At 38.5% G+C, this 16,044-nt stretch overlaps 1 protein-coding gene across 6 annotated transcripts in view; it reads right to left on the bottom strand.

Moving 5' to 3' along the window:
- Window positions 1-14,014, bottom strand: part of LOC117590640 — a 38,089-nt gene extending 24,075 nt beyond the window's left edge. For 2 of the 6 annotated variants that reach the window (XM_034283475.1, XM_034283476.1), the window contains exons 1-2: window positions 12,743-12,882; window positions 7,331-12,688 (exon numbers count right to left, since the gene is read on the bottom strand). In XM_034283475.1, coding sequence (XP_034139366.1) covers window positions 7,331-12,688; window positions 12,743-12,748 — 5,364 coding nt within the window. In that variant the 5' untranslated portion in view covers window positions 12,749-12,882. Of the gene's footprint in view, window positions 1-7,330; window positions 12,689-12,742; window positions 12,883-13,898 lie in introns of those variants that run through there. The other 4 variants (XM_034283474.1, XM_034283478.1, XM_034283479.1 and 1 more) reach the window with 4 other exon arrangements.
- Between the last annotated feature and the right edge of the window lie 2,030 nt (window positions 14,015-16,044).

Here is a 16,044-nt window from a genome sequence, read left to right as displayed (position 1 = left end):
TTGTGTATACAGGCGAAGGCACACATGCTCAGAGAGCGAGACTGACAGTAACCGCGAGAGAATGAGTATCAGGTAGATGTGTCTACTGCGCATGACAGATTCATCACCATTGCCTAGACTAGTGTTAATTGTTGCGTTTCCTTTCCCAACATAATCTTATCTAGGCAAAGATAAGCGTGAACTTCATTAATTGAATTATAGCTAATGTCTGATTTTAGGCCTGATTTTCAATTGATAGTACTGTGTACTGTTCGGAAAATCTCCAGCTTGGTCAGAAATGTTTTATATTGTTTGCAATATGTGTACAAAAATATGTATGTAAATACGCAAAAATTATTGTTTTATACCCGGTACTCGAAGAGTATGTAGGGTATATTTTATTTGTGCACAAAGTGAATGTATGTAACGCACAGAAGGAAACGTTTCCGAACCATAAAGTATATATATTCTTGATCAGCATCAATAGCCGAGTCGATTGAGCCATTTCTGTCTGTCCTTCCGTCCGTATTGTTGAGCGCCTGAATCTCAGAGACCATAAAAGCTTGAGCCACCCAATTTTGCATCCAGACTTCTGTGTGCTCACCCTGTTACAAGTGTATTTCAAAAATGAGCCCCGCCCCTTTCCGCCACCGCAAAAATTGCGAAAACCTCACAAACCTACAATTTTGAAGATAAAAGAAAACTATAAATGCGATTTCGTAAGGAATGACCATATATATCAGGTCATCAAATTGGGATCCGATTGGATTATTATTATAGCCACAATGAAGAAATTAATTTGCAGTGGCTAACCCCACCCCGTCCCGCACTTTATATTTGTTTTTTTTCACATTCTCTCATTCACGTGTTGGCGTGAGAAGTTTTGTAGATGTAGATGACAGATGAAGAAAAAATTTTAAATTTGACAAAACACTGCTAGGGTGCGGATGTAGTACTGAGTCCCAGGTATAAAAGTTGTGACGCGTAAGAAGCGTCTCACACGCCCCTTCTCGTTTTAAATTTTAGGCACGTCTACTGGCTTTCAGCTGAAAAACTTATTCACCACTTGAGACATATGTATGTAAATATGTTTTCGAGCATACACAGCCAGTAAGGCAGCAAAATTTAATCTAAAAGGTTAGCAAAATATGGTTGTGTTTCCAGCTCAAGACGAGTTCTGAACAGAAATTTCTCTCGCTCTCACTACATGCCTTTCCCATAAGGCTATACTGCATGCTTTTTCCATAAGACTACATATGTTTTTCAGTTATTCAGTTAGCAGTATTGTAACATGGGCTAGGCTCTTAGCCTAGGCATAGGTACATAAATATCTCATCTAAATAAGGACGTCAATTCGATTTAGTAGGTTTTAACGAAAATATATAAGTACATATATGTATATATAATATAAATATTTAAAATATTTTATGATCAAAATTCTAGTTCTGAGTGCTAACACTACATAGTCCCAACTATTAGATGCACTTACAAAAAACTGGCCAAGCTCTATTTTAAATTTGCAGCACATGTATGTACATATACAGCTGCGGCGTTAAAATAGCACCATGACACTCATTTTTTTTATTTGAGATATTTTGTTAAAACAATGGATCTAATAAACGATTTAAAAACTATAATATCAACTCTGAGGCTTAATTCAACTTATCCGAAAGAAATTAAATGCTTTGAAGGCTTCAGTTGGAAATATTTGGAAAGAAAAGGAATTATTCCGGTATAATAGCACAAATTTCATAAAAGCTCAAAAAACTTTAAATTGTTTTAAAACCCCTTAGAGCTTTCTTTTTCGTCTGTTTTGGGTAATTTCCCTGATGAAAATACACGAATCAACGCATTTTTCTATTGCATATAAGGCAGCATTATTGTGTAATAACAAAGACATGTTGGTACCACCTCCATAATACGAAAAGCATGCACATACAATGATTATTGTCTCATCATGATTATTAGATGTAAATATGGGTTGTAAAGGGTTGTGTTTTTCATTTGGTAGTCGTTTTAAATAAGATAAAACGTTTTTTCAACAAACAAAAAAAATTGGGTCCCTCCGGATCACAGGATCCATATTTATTTGGGCCAACTCCAGTGTTTTTTCTACCTTGTATTCACTTTTTTTTAAGCTAGATCTACCTTTGCATGTCTTTGGAAATTTTTTAAGATATATTTTAAGCTCTGTGGTCGACTTAAAATTATCCCTCATGCTCTCAGAAACCCGCAATTTCAGCCGGAAAGTGGATATTGCTCCAATTTTTTCACGAGTTTCTTGTTGGTAACATGTTTTAAAGCATTACGAATCATTTTAGATGATGAACCTACTATTTACCTCATATAAGGATATCTTTCTTCTTTTGGAGTTAAAGTTTTGATCCTTTGGCTTTTTTCTTCCCTAAAGTGTTTTCGACGACCCATAACAACAAATAATTTGTAACTATCTGTTGTCAAACGACTTAAACCAACGACATTTATATCAATTAAAAACAAAATAATATAAAAAAAAGCTCGGAAAAGTAAAAGTTTGTATGAAATACAAACTATTTTTGTTGCCGTTCAATCTCGCTTATTTTTCGAAAAATTGCCTCAATTTTTGAGAGCCTCCAAAATTGTAAGAGTAAGGGACACTTCTCTCAGATAGGAGACATGACATCTCAACATACTTTATATTACTGCAAAGTGCAAAAATGTATGTATGTATGTATTGGTTGCAGCTAGAAGATATACAGTTACATATTTATTAAAATAAAGCTAAATACAAAGGCAACATGCCTAACATTCACCGGCCCAGGGATCATCTCTGTTAGTCATCTCTAAATTATTTATTAGCAGACTGCAACTTTCCCTGAGCCAATGTGAGAAAAACATTTTCTTTCTAAGGATATTTCATACTTGCTCATCAAAATTGTACTTTATTGTAGCTATAAAATATCCCTGAAAGCATGTGGATTTATGTCCATACATATATTCACAGAAAAACCTTACATGTGCGGCTTGACCTCGATATTTCAGGAGTATGCTTAACTTGCGGGTACGTTCCGCCACGGATGGACTCATGTTCGTGAGGTTTGAGTAAGCCGAATTTGTGGAATTTTTCTTCTTTCGAGTACATATCATATTGACTGAAATTCGTGCAGCGTGTTTATAGTGAAGCGTAGAACTGTCATTGCGGTATCAGTGTTATTTGTAATATACTCATATGGGTTGCTTTTTCGGTACCATGACATAAAAACGGTGCAACTTCAACGCAACGATGTTTGTGCTAGATTATCAACACAGGCTATGGCTATAGGGCTACGCTACCCTACATTACGAATAAATTACGAAGAGTGCGGGTGACGGTAACCATGCACTTGAATATTACGACTTAGGGGAAGAGTTGACAATGTGTTTGCTTATACCGTTGGAGGCAAAACGAGAAGGGACGTGTGAGACGCTTCTTACGCGTCACAACTTTTATACCCGGCACCAATTTGGAGATCAGATAGATGTGGTTAGTTAGTTAGTTTCCTTTTATCTTCAAAATTGTAGATTTGTGAGGTTTTCGCCCTTTTACCTTACAGACTTACAGACGGATAGACATTTATGGCTACATCAAATCGGCCATGGATGTTGATCAATAATATATGCATATTATTAAGGGGTCGCAAACGCTTCCATGTTACACATATCCAGCAAAAAACTAAGACATAAATATACGAGTATATCCCTGTAACCTTCGAGTACCGCGCATACAAATTAGGTCAGTTCAAATGCGAAGTAGAATCATAGGGAAGTGCCTACAATTCTGCAACATCATTTCAAATGAGCATCAGAAATAGATTTCACTGACGAAATGACCATGGTACATATCAATCATTTGCTCCGTTTAATAATTCGACCCAACAACCCAAAGATTACCAATCATACGCTCAAGTTGCTGCAGGAAATAGTACCTCGAACAAGTCTCTAGAAAGAATAGAACAGCTTCTAGAAAAACAATCTCAACTTACCAATAATTTACTTAACATGATAATGTTACTTGTAAATAAGCTATGCAAATAAATCTAAACTTAGGAATATGGAATGCCAATGGGCTTTCCAACCATGTAAATGAAATAGCTTTATTTTTAAAAACGGATGCCATTGACGTTATGCTTATTTCAGAAACACACTTCACTAGCAAATCTTTTTTTAAAGTTACTGGGTACGACACAGTAAGAGCTGACCATCCATCAGATATAGCGCATGGAGGTGCTGCAATTCTTCTCAAGCAGGGCCTTAAATTTCAAATCATTGACAGTACTAGGGAAAACGCTATGCAGGCTGCCACAATTCAGATAAAATGTATGCACGCAGATGTATCAATAACAGCGATTTATCTCCCGCCAAGATTCACAATAAAATAACTCGATTTTAAAAACTTTTTCCAAGGACTTCAATGCCAAACATCCATGGTGGGGATCCAGATTAACTAACCCGAAGGGATCGGAGTTATACAAATGCATACGAAACAATAACATAACGACTTTGTCAACTGGTGTGCCCACATACTGGCCCACTGATAGTCGAAAAATTACAGATTTGATTGATTTCATAGTATTCTCTGGAATCCCACAATCACACATGCGAGTAATGGAGAGCTTTGACCTTAACTCAGATCATTCTCCCATAATAGCAACTTACAGCACAATAGCCCATATGTTGGAAAAGCCCTATAAAGTAATAACAGCCTCTACAGACATTAACGCATTTAAAAGCCATTTAGACTCAGCTATAAGCCTGGACATTTCGTAAAAACAGGAGAGGAGATGGACTATGCTGTGGAGCTTTTCACAAATACATTTCATAATGCGAGCTACAGAAACACGAATCATGCTCTTAATCATCAACAACCAAACCAATTGAACCTTTCAACCGAACTTCGACAAAAAATACAAAATAAAAGGAATCTGCGAAAACGCTGGCAAGAAACTCAATACCCTGCTGACAAAAGATTGTACAACAAGGCTGCATCTGAGCTTAGACAACTGCTGTCGAACTTACGCAATGAATCTCTAGCTGCGTATCTGAGAAACTTAGACCCTCATTCCAGCAACAATGAATACAACCTATGGAGGGCGACTAAATACCTAAAGAAACCAGCTAAAAGAAACATAAATATTCGCAAAAGCAACGGAACTTGGTGTAGGTCTAATAATGAACAAGCGGAAGCATTTGCACAACATCTGCACTCTGTGTTTCAGCCAAACGATATAAATAATTATATAACAGAGACTGAAGTAGAAAAATTCCTTGAGTCACCCTGACAAATGAGCTTGCCTATTAAAAGCATTAAATATGAAGAAGTTGTGACAGAAATCAAATGCTTGAACTATAAAAAAGCATCAGGCCCTGATAAAATAGACGGTATCACCGTAAAAAGTTTACCACCAAAATGCATTCGATTTCTCACTCTTATATATAACGCGATTCTCAGACTAGACCACTTTCCAAGTCAATGGAAATGTGCAGAGATCGTTATGATCCTACAGCCAAACAAAATAGAAACGGAATTGACCCCGTCCCATTAGTCTGTTGACAATTTTCTCGAAAGTTTTTGAAAAAATACTATTGAAGAGAATGTTGCCAATTTTGGACGAACTTTCCATCATTCCTGAATACCAATTCGGATTCAGGAAAGGTCACGGGACCCCTGAGCAATGTCAGAGGGTTATTAATGATATAGTCTCGGCATTTAAAAACAAAACATACTGCACTGCTGCATTTCTTGATGTTCAAAAAGCGTTCGATCGAGTCTGGCACAAAGGTTTATTGTACAAGATAAAGAAATGGCTACCTGGTCCGTACTATTTATAAGTCAAATCATATCTGACTAAAAGATGATTTTACGTGCAGTAGAAAAACGATACATCATCACTACTTCTCATCAACGCAGGCGTCCCACAAGGAAGCGTATTGGGACGGATTCTCTACACCCTATATACGGCCGACATGCCAGTTACAAACAACTGCACTGCTGCAACATATGCTGATGATACAGCCGTTTTAGCCACAAGCACATCTATAAATGAAGCTTTTGAACTCTTGCAGAGTGAGCTAAGCCTAATTGAAGACTGGTTCCTTCAATGGAAAATTAGAATAAACTCCCTGAAATCCGTCCAAATAACGTTTTCATTAAGACCAGGTAACTGCCCAAATGTTACACTTAACGGCTCACCAATTCCACAAAGGACCTGTGTGAAGTATCTCGGCTTGCATCTCGACCGCAGATTACCATGGAAAAACCACATTAACGCAAAATGTCAACAACTTAGACTTAAAACACTAAAAATGTCCTGGTTGATAAGACGCTATACAGCTTTGGGGAACTGCTAGCAACTCAAATATTGAGATACTTCAGCGTTACCAATCAAAAACTTTGCGACACATTGTCAATGCTCCGTTTTACGTATCTAATGCAAACATCCACAAAGATCTAAATATTCCAACAACTAAAGAAGAAATAAAGAAAACTAGTAAGAAATACTTTGACAGACTCCACAACCACGAAAATAATTTAGCCTTAAGTCTATTAGACAATAGCCTAACAGTAAGAAGACTGAAAAGATACCACATTCTCGATATCCCTGATAGATAAATCCAACAAACTGAAAATATGTTATATATAATAGCAGGGCTCATTGGAAAACTGCTATTTCTGTTAATTGAATATTAATTATACAATTTACTTATTGTTTAAAAAAAAAAAAACTTACGATTTAAAAAATTGATAAAAAACGAGGAAGAATGTTGTGAGTCGTGTTTAAACGCGACTCTTATGCCCTCTACTCAATAATACATATGTATGTATGAACGTCCATATTTATGTATATTCAATTATAATTTTTTACGATTTTTACATTTTAACTTTTGGAATTAGAGGGGCAGTGCAAGCATATACCGTATTGATGGAGGGGTGTGTGGTAGCTACTGAAAATAAATTTCTTCATTCTGGCTTTAATATGGATCTAATTTGGGTATCTGATAGATATGACCATTTTCGCAAATTTAAAATTGTGAATGCCACAGAGCTTCGGTCTTGTGGTCGGAAGTGGGCGGGATGAAATTTTGAAACATGTTTGCAGAGTAGTCTCTTATAGTCTCTGAGAAACAGGCGCAAAACAAGACGGACGGACAGACAGACAGACATGAATATGTCGACTCGGCTGTTTATGCTGATCAAGACTATACAAATATACTTTATGGGGTCAGAAACGTTTCCTTCTGTGCTTTACGTTATGGCGGAGAGCACTTAATTGAATATTTTAAACATTTACAAGAACTTCTAGGTACTAAATATATTTGATTAAGTGTTACTTACATTAAGCTGCATAATTATCTTGTTGTAAGCCCAATGCCAGCGTTGCCTAGCTGTTATTTCTGCTTGACGTAGAACTTGCATGTGCCCACCAACCACTTCCTCGGTTTCACCCCTCATAAGAGGCTTCTTCTTCAGGGACTTCAGTCTTTTTAAGTCGGCGAGATCGGCGAGTTTATCATTTATATCTTCATCGCCAATGGCACGGTCGGGTGACATATGATCTTCCGCACAGCCAACTAAATTGGATTTTGACTCTTGAAGAATGCTATCCTGCTTTTGAACCGGATGATGTGTTGTCGTCAGTTGCAACGAAATATATTCCGGATTGAATTTCTCTGTTTTTATCTGACTAATACCGTCTTCGGTGGTGTCTTTTCGAGCTCCGCCGCAAGCAAGGTCGATTTTATTAGTCTTGCTCCCTTCGACGATACCAATGCTCCCGCTAGAGCTTTCATCTAGATAATTGCCACTGTCTTCTTCACTTTGGTAATGTTCGTAAAGAAAGTCATCGTCCTGTCCTTCGTCAATGAAATCGAGTGATGATTGATTGTTCGCTAGCATCATTTTGGTCTGGTTCTGCAGTCTTTTGCTGACGCTGGTGTTGCTGTTGCTAGTTTGCTGTTGTTGCTCTTGCTGTCTCTGCTGTTCAAGATACTTATATTCATCCTCCTCATTAAAGTAATCCTCCCGATAGTCATAACCACAGTTGACGTGTTCATAATAACCATTCGGCTGACTTGACGGTGTCGTCTGCTGACCCATGTAGTAATCACTCTGCTCACTATCAATGCAATAACTCGTTTCTTTGCCGATCGCTATATCCATATCGTCAATATCTGATTCATCGTCAAAGATCTCAGTGGGCATTTGTTTTATTAACAGACTCGACTTACCATTGATGGTGGGCAGTTTTTTGCCGGTGGATCCTGCTGGCGGCACCGTCGGCAATATTTTGGGCGCATTTGCAGCCATTTGGGATTGGCCAGCGCCCGCTCTACCCATATCTTCACCCTGGCCTTGATTACCATTTGAATAAAAGTTAGGGAATAACTTGTTATCGACAGGGCTGAAGTCATGCATTTTGATATTACTATTCTCATAATCATCGCCAGTACTTGAGTAATGGCCTGACGGTAACTCCTGATTAGTCAGCTGGTTGTTGTAATCGTTATTCACGATAGCATCAAATTCTGCGGAGCCCATTTCAGTCTTCGGCGGTTTGATTGCATGATGCGTGGACATAGCAAACGCGTCACTGGGACGTGCCGCTGAAGGTGGTGCTAATGGCTTTTGCGCTACAGCTGATGCTACCGTAGAGGCGCCTTGATTAACTGCCTGTGTTGCTGATTGCACAGCGGCCGCAGCCTTTCCAAAAATAGATCCAAGCATTCCACTCCCACTACTGCCAGTTGTTCCAGAAGATACACTGGTTTTGGTCGGTACCTGAATGGGAGATGATGGGGCAGCAACGGACTCGGTGATTTTCGATTTTGAAGCCAAATAGTGAAATGCTTCGGAAGCTATTCCGGGCTTTGTATTAATAGGAATGTCTTTGTATGACTCATTGCAGCTATAACCTTCGACTGATGTTGGGTACGAATAGGAATGTTCCGTGAAGCCATACTCTTCATCATGGTCCAGAAATACCACGCTCACCACTTCATCAGTCAAATTGAATTCATCATAGCTTCCCACATAACCATAACTAGGACTTGTATATTGTGTTGAGCTGAGTGCGACGACAGTATTATCGGAAACATGAGACTCATTATTTTGGGTCAGAGTCGCACTTTCGGTCGTGTGCGTGTATGGCTCCCCAAGTTTATGACTATAAAGATTTTCTTCAGAGATCGTTTCTGTCGTCGTTGGTAGAGCGGCCGTCACACCTTTCTCCTGTTGTGTTTGCTTGCTAGAGCTGGAGCTGGTGCTAGAGAGCAACCCACCTACACTCGGTACAAGCTTAGATGCTAGGCCAAATCCAAAACCCTTTTTGCTGAGTGTGTTAGCCTGTTGTGTTGTGTCCACGGTTGAACTGACACCACTAAATACGCCATCTAGTCCTCCCTTTAGACCTTTGGAAAGCCCACCTAGAACACTCGTTGCCGCAGAGGCAACCACTTTGGCCTTTTGTTGCGTAGGCGTGGGTGACTTTTGGACAGGCTTATAATATCCACCATGACCAGAGTTTAAGCTCTGGTTTGGTTCAGTTAGGCAAACGGGATCCACCTTTTCATTGGTCTTGCTTACAGGAATTTCCCTTTCTTCTTGGATGACCATTAATAAGTTATTTCCTGACTTGTTTGGCATTTGAGTGGCAGTTGAGCAGATTTCACTCTCTATATGGGAAATGGATGCGGTCAGTACTGTGACATCGACATTGAAACTATCGTAAAAGGTATCATCAAACTCGGTACCCTTTGACACCGATGGTTCCGCTGGTTCGAAGCTATTGATGGGTCGAAATGGAGTGTCTACTGAACATTCTATGGTGCCAGTCGGTTCTACTGTTATTGATTTGTTCCAATCGTCAATTTTTATTAAACCTCCCGATAATACGAAATCTCTATTCGACCCATGACACTCAACAGGAAATCTGCACTCTTTATATGTGTCCAAGTTCGATTCTGTTAATTCAGTCAAATAAGAATGCGATGGAAGCGTGCTTGTGCTTGTAACCGTGCCCGCTTTTATACTTTCAAATTCTGTATTTTCAGTCCAAACAATGGCATCGGTATCCACTGAAAGATTGGCATCAGTTCCACTGACACTGACAGGGGAGCTTGTGGTACAAATCTCAAGAATGGGCTGCGGCAGTTCGGGTAACTCAAATTTCTTCATATAATCGGTGTAGGATAATATTGGAGCTGTTGATGATGTCGAAGTTAACGTTGATGGAGAAGGTGAAGCCGAAGCTGAGGCTTCGCGGCTAGTGATAATTGGCTTTACTGCAGGGCTAGATGCAAAAACAGTTTTTGTGAACACATCGTCAGAGTGACTGTAACTGTTACTCCAACTCGTAGTTGTAAATGTGTCGTGAGAACAATTTTTCGTTGGGGATATTGCTTCGGTTGCATGTTCTTTTAATTTGGAAGTCTCCGTCTGTTTGCTGAATAAATGCGAATATGTGGAAAGGGGTGATGGTGAGTCACTCAAATTTGATTTTATCGGTACTGGTGGCGTTATAGTCGGGCTATAATCTGCATCCTCAGCATGAGACTGAAGCGGTTGATAATTGACGAAGCTATTCCTTGCCACAGAAGATGGAATGGGTGCGAAATCATTTTTTTGTTGATTTTCACTGCCGTATGATGAATTGATTGTTTTAGTGGTGCTGAAAGCAATGGTGATATGATCTAATTCATATTCTTTGGAATAACTATTTGAATCTAATGTATAAGGCTTTAGATATTCAGATATGTCAAAAATGGTTGCATCGGGCTCGCTAATGTTGGAGGATGTTTCCTTTATAGTCTCAGTTAAAGTCTCTGGGCTTGCCACTGGACTAATCAATAATGGCTCCAATTTTAATTTCGTGTAGGAATCAATCGATTCTTTTGCAGGAGTGCTGGCGATTGGCGAATTCGGCAACTGCATCTGCATGTGTGTAACAGTGGAAGGAAGATCCATTGACGAACAAGGATGGGGTTCTAAGGGTGCTGCAGTTGATAAAGGCCATGATTTTAGCACCATATTATTTTCGGACTGTAATACATCTACTTCATTGGGTTCTGTGTCCTTACTAAGAAAGGCATAATAGGGTAGCGGGGCATGGCTTGTGTATCTTAGTAAATTTTTGGTTGTAAGCATCGATGAGATTTCGGTTTCAGTTTCGGGTGATGCGCGAAAGGCTGATGTTTTATCTATAGAACTTAATGGTAATGATGCCACTGATGCAGGCGCAGTCGACGAATTCAAGTTAGGAAGTAGCTTGGAATGCTTTTTGGCCTGGACTTGGGAAGTTGGCAACTTTGGTAGCTGCTTTGGACGATGATTTTTTTCTGCGCTTGGTACTGAAGATAGTAATAAGGAACCTGTTGTTTCATCTGATGCTAAGTTGGAGGTTGTATACAATGTTGATGATTTGTACTGTGGCTTTGGTAGAAGTTTTGGCAATTTTCTAGTTGTCGTCGATGTCAACGTCATAGCAGTAATGGGAGTACTAGTAAGAACTTCACCACTGTAGAACTCTTTGTCTGACCACCATTCTGAAGCTATTGCAGTGGCATTGGTACTGGTACTCATACTAATACTGGCGCTTAGTAGAGACTCCGTAGTTGTAGTTCGCTCTTCTGGTTTATTAGAGCTATGAACTGGCACTCTAGTCTCACCAGAAGCTATTACAGACGCAGTTGTCATAGCCATCATCAGAGAAATTTTACGCTGCTGCTGTAATTTATGTTGTGCACTAGTAGTTGTGGTTGGCGGTGTGTCGCTGTACGTTGACAGACTGTCAGCATTATAGTTGCTCTCTTGGTAGTCAGTGTAGTCTAAGGGTAACATAGAGGTGTAAGGCCTTGCCATTTGTCCGAATGCGTCGTAGGTGCTGGTGGCCACCACAGGTGGGGGCATACATAGTTCTCTCATGGTTAGGCCACCTATAGATGGATCTCCTTCGTTTGTTGAATCTGTATTTAAATCAAATAAATTTTGACTTAAATTTGAGTGTTGAACTGGCCGTGCTTTTATTCTCGGCAGGACACGCAATGGTGATGCTGGAACCCTATTATCTCTAAATATTGGTGAATAGTCAGGATATCCGTTGAGACTATTTTCGTAAACATTCTGGCAGGTGCCTGAGCCATGGTCTATTTCACTATCTTTATCATGTGCATTGGGCAAGCAGGTACCACGGTGTCTGATGTTGTCTCTTTGCGGGTGCATATACGTACCTTCCAGATCCATCTCCATCTCCATTCCAATGGCACCTCGAGCTGACGAGGCACCGTTCGCGGCACCGTTCCTACTATCATTTTGATTGGCCGGCAGCATAGGCAATAATTTAGTTGAGGTACATTTTTGATTTGCATAGTCAAATCCATAATCAGCTGTGATAACCGTATTATTTCCATCCCAGTTTTCGGCTCCTCCTTTCACACCTTGTTGGTCATCCTTACCATAGTAAACTACATAATCGTTATTATAGCTGCTATCTAAATGTGTAAGTTCTGTCTCACTGGTCCAAATCCGGTCACTTCCATAATTTAGTGGTTGGTTAAGTGGGTTTCCTAGATCACTGTACTCATCGTAGTACTCTGAGTTATCATTTACCCCATAAGGATTATTGCTGTTGTTTGGTCGACGACTGTTTGTTGCCAAGGCATCATTTTTGTCATTATAGAAGTTTTGCGGTACATAATGCTGAAAAAAAATCCGATTATAACTTTATTGTTATAGCTATTAGCTGTACTTTACCGTCATATTTTAAGGTTTTGTAGCTCCCAGAAGAGTGATCTGGTACCGTTTTCCGAAAGTCTATGCAAAAAACTGATCCTGTAACTGGGTGGCATTGTAGCGTCGCCCTAACATCAGAAAATTCACATGAATTCCTATAAATATAGTACGATGGAAATAACTTAATTAAATATCATTCGATACGTGCTTTAATATTCAAGAAGGCATACAAAACGAGTAACAATCATATACATTTGTACATTCATATTTATATATTTACATTCATATGTACATATTTATTTAACCTTATAGATACATTTTTTCTACATTTGTCATCTACATATACATCACTTCTCACGCCAACACGATCTTTAAGCTCGCCCCCCTCCCTTAGAGCCGTAACCTGCACGAAGCAGAGTGTGGAATGAGAGAATGAGTAAAAACCAAACAAAGCTGTTGGAAGGGGTAACCACTGCAAATTATTTTCTTCACTCTGGCTGTAATAATTATCCAATCTAATCCCAATTATGTGATCTGATAGATAGGTCATTCCCTACCGAATAGCTCTCTTAGTTTTCTCTTATCTTCAAAATTTTTGATCCAGCAGACTTTCAACCTACTATATTTTGAAATACACTTTTAACAGTGTGAGCATAGAGAAGTCTAAATGCAAACTTGGTTGCGCTTTTACTCTTCGAGTACCGGGTATAAAAATATTGAATCCATTCGGAACCACATAATCTGGCCGCTTGATTCAGACATACATATATACATATGTACATATGTACCGGTCAGCTTCGCTTAGATGTCGATTGCCGAAACATTTCCACGATTTGCTTTATTTTATACACTTCAAATATTTATTTAGATGTGAAGTTAGTTAGTCATCATGAACCATTTGATTAGTAATGCAAAATAAACTTATAATAAAATTTATGTATGTACATATGTTTTTATGTACCTACATATGGATGCTTATGCATTCCAATTGACAGGCAAATGTACAAATGCATGGAGGTAAATTCATATACATATATGTATGCCAACATATGTACATATTTACAAATGCATTTTGATTATTCCGTACCGTACCACTAGGCTGGAGCTGCATACCCACTGATTTAGTTACTCAAACTCAATTATAGTTGTTTTTGTTATTTCCTGCAATTGTACTTACGTACATATGTATATGTGCATGTATGCACATAAGTAGATTTTAGCACATATTGCATGTAAATAGGCCACTTGCTTTCAATGCATTTTGCGGTTTTCAATTTTTTTTTTTTTACTTTATTTATTAATTTCTAATGAATAGAAATTGAACAATTTGCAGTTTGGCTTGTCATTGAATTGTAAGCACCTTATTTGTAATTAATTAATCTTCACACCATTTTTTAATGTATTTATGTTTAACTTCGTTTTTCTTTGTACAGAGCAAGTGAAAAATGATTATTTTGTATTGTATAATTCGGATTGAGTAAAAAACTCCGGACATGCGCAAACGAGCAAGAGAATGACAGCAACTGAAGAGATTAGATGTTAACGTTATATGAAGAGAATTTGACAATAGCTGTCACTTCCGAAATGTTGCCACATAACTGATATGCTAACTGAGTAATCGGCATGGCATAGTGCATAGTACTTGAGCCACCCTAAACCCAAAACCGTTACGAACCATCAATCCGAATCCGATATTCTAAGATACCGGATGTATTGTAAGCGCTTTTTATGCCAAACATACATACAGTGGGGAGCAATGATGAGTACATGTTCACAATAACTGACTTTCGTCGCCCATAACTTCTAAACGAATGAAGGAAAGCACACCAATTTTTTTCGTGTATTAATAACTGTATTCTTAGAAAACAGCTTTTACAAATAAAAAGAAATGAAAAGCTTTTACAGAGCGAAAAATTACAAGCCAAAACAACTCGCATGTACTCAATTTTGCACTATTCGTTATTTGCACTTATTTTATATTTCTAAATTTTCTAACCAACAATATGCTTACAGATTTGATGTTGAATATTTTTATACCTAGTACTCGAAGAGTAAATCTATTGGGTTTATTGTATTTGTGGGGAATAACGGTTGTATGTAACGCACAGAAGGAAACGTTTCCGAGTATATATATATTTTTGATCAGCATCAATAGCCGAGTCGATTGAGCAATGTCTGTCTGTTCGTCTGTCCGTCTTGTTTGTCGACTATAAGAGCTAGAGCCACCAAATTTTGGCTCCAGACTGCTGTATGCTCACACTGAAACCAGTGTATTCCAAAAATGAGCCACGCTCCTTTCCGCCCCCGCAAAAGAGCGAAAACCTCCCAATCCTATAGTTTTGAAGATAAAAGAAAACTAAAAACGCCAATCCGTAGGGAATGACCATATCTATCAGATCGCCAAATTGGGATCCGATTGGATCATTATTATAGCCACAATGAAGAAATTAATTTCAGTGGCTAAACCCACCCATCTTATATTTGTTTTTTGCACATTCTCTCATTCACACTCTGCTTCGCGCAGACACGTCTCTGCCATGACTCTGCAGTGTGTGGCTCTAGGGGAGGGTGGCGAGTTAAAGGAGCGTGTTGGCGTGAGTAGTGTTGTTGATGCAGATGACTGATGAAGAAAAAATGTAAAATTTGACAAATAACCTCTAAGGTGCAGATGTAGTACTGAGTGCCGGGCATAAAAGTTGTGTCGCGTAAGAAGCGTCTCACACGTCCCTTCTCGTGTTTTTTATATTTTTATAATACTAACATAAGTTTTTTGAATTTATAAATAGTGCCTATGTTGTACATGAAACTGAAGAAACTAGAATATCTAGAAATTGAAAATATCATTGTCTAGCTTACTGAAAATGGCTATACGACACCAAAAACTGCTGTTAAACTTGGCATTAGCCAATCGGTGGTGATCAGAGTGAAAAAGATGCGAAATGTTATCCCAAATCAGCAAGTCCAAGATGCTAATAGACCCAAACGCTTATAATTATAACTTATAATGTCGTACATTAGGAACAAGACTTTCTAAGATCCAAAGATGGTACATTTTGTTCCAGATGGCCAAGTTTGGCCATGGTACCACAATTTAAAACATCCCCACACCTTTTTAAATCTACCGGAATGTTTCACGGTTTGCTTGATATAATGACCTTGAAGCCTTTTTTCGGGCTTACGCCAACAATACTGCTATCCATTTGATTAAATACATTTTACATTACATTTAGACTCAATAGACCTGATAACACGTTTCCAATCATACGTGGCTAATTTGAAAGTTTCGTGTTTGCTTTACCTTTTTCCCCAAAAACGTAAAACAT

This window comes from Drosophila guanche, unplaced genomic scaffold, assembly GCF_900245975.1.
Source record: "Drosophila guanche unplaced genomic scaffold, DGUA_6, whole genome shotgun sequence".
Taxonomy (NCBI): Eukaryota; Metazoa; Arthropoda; class Insecta; order Diptera; family Drosophilidae; genus Drosophila; species Drosophila guanche.
Note: the sequence above shows the minus strand (reverse complement) of the source record. Positions and strands in the feature narration are given on the sequence as shown.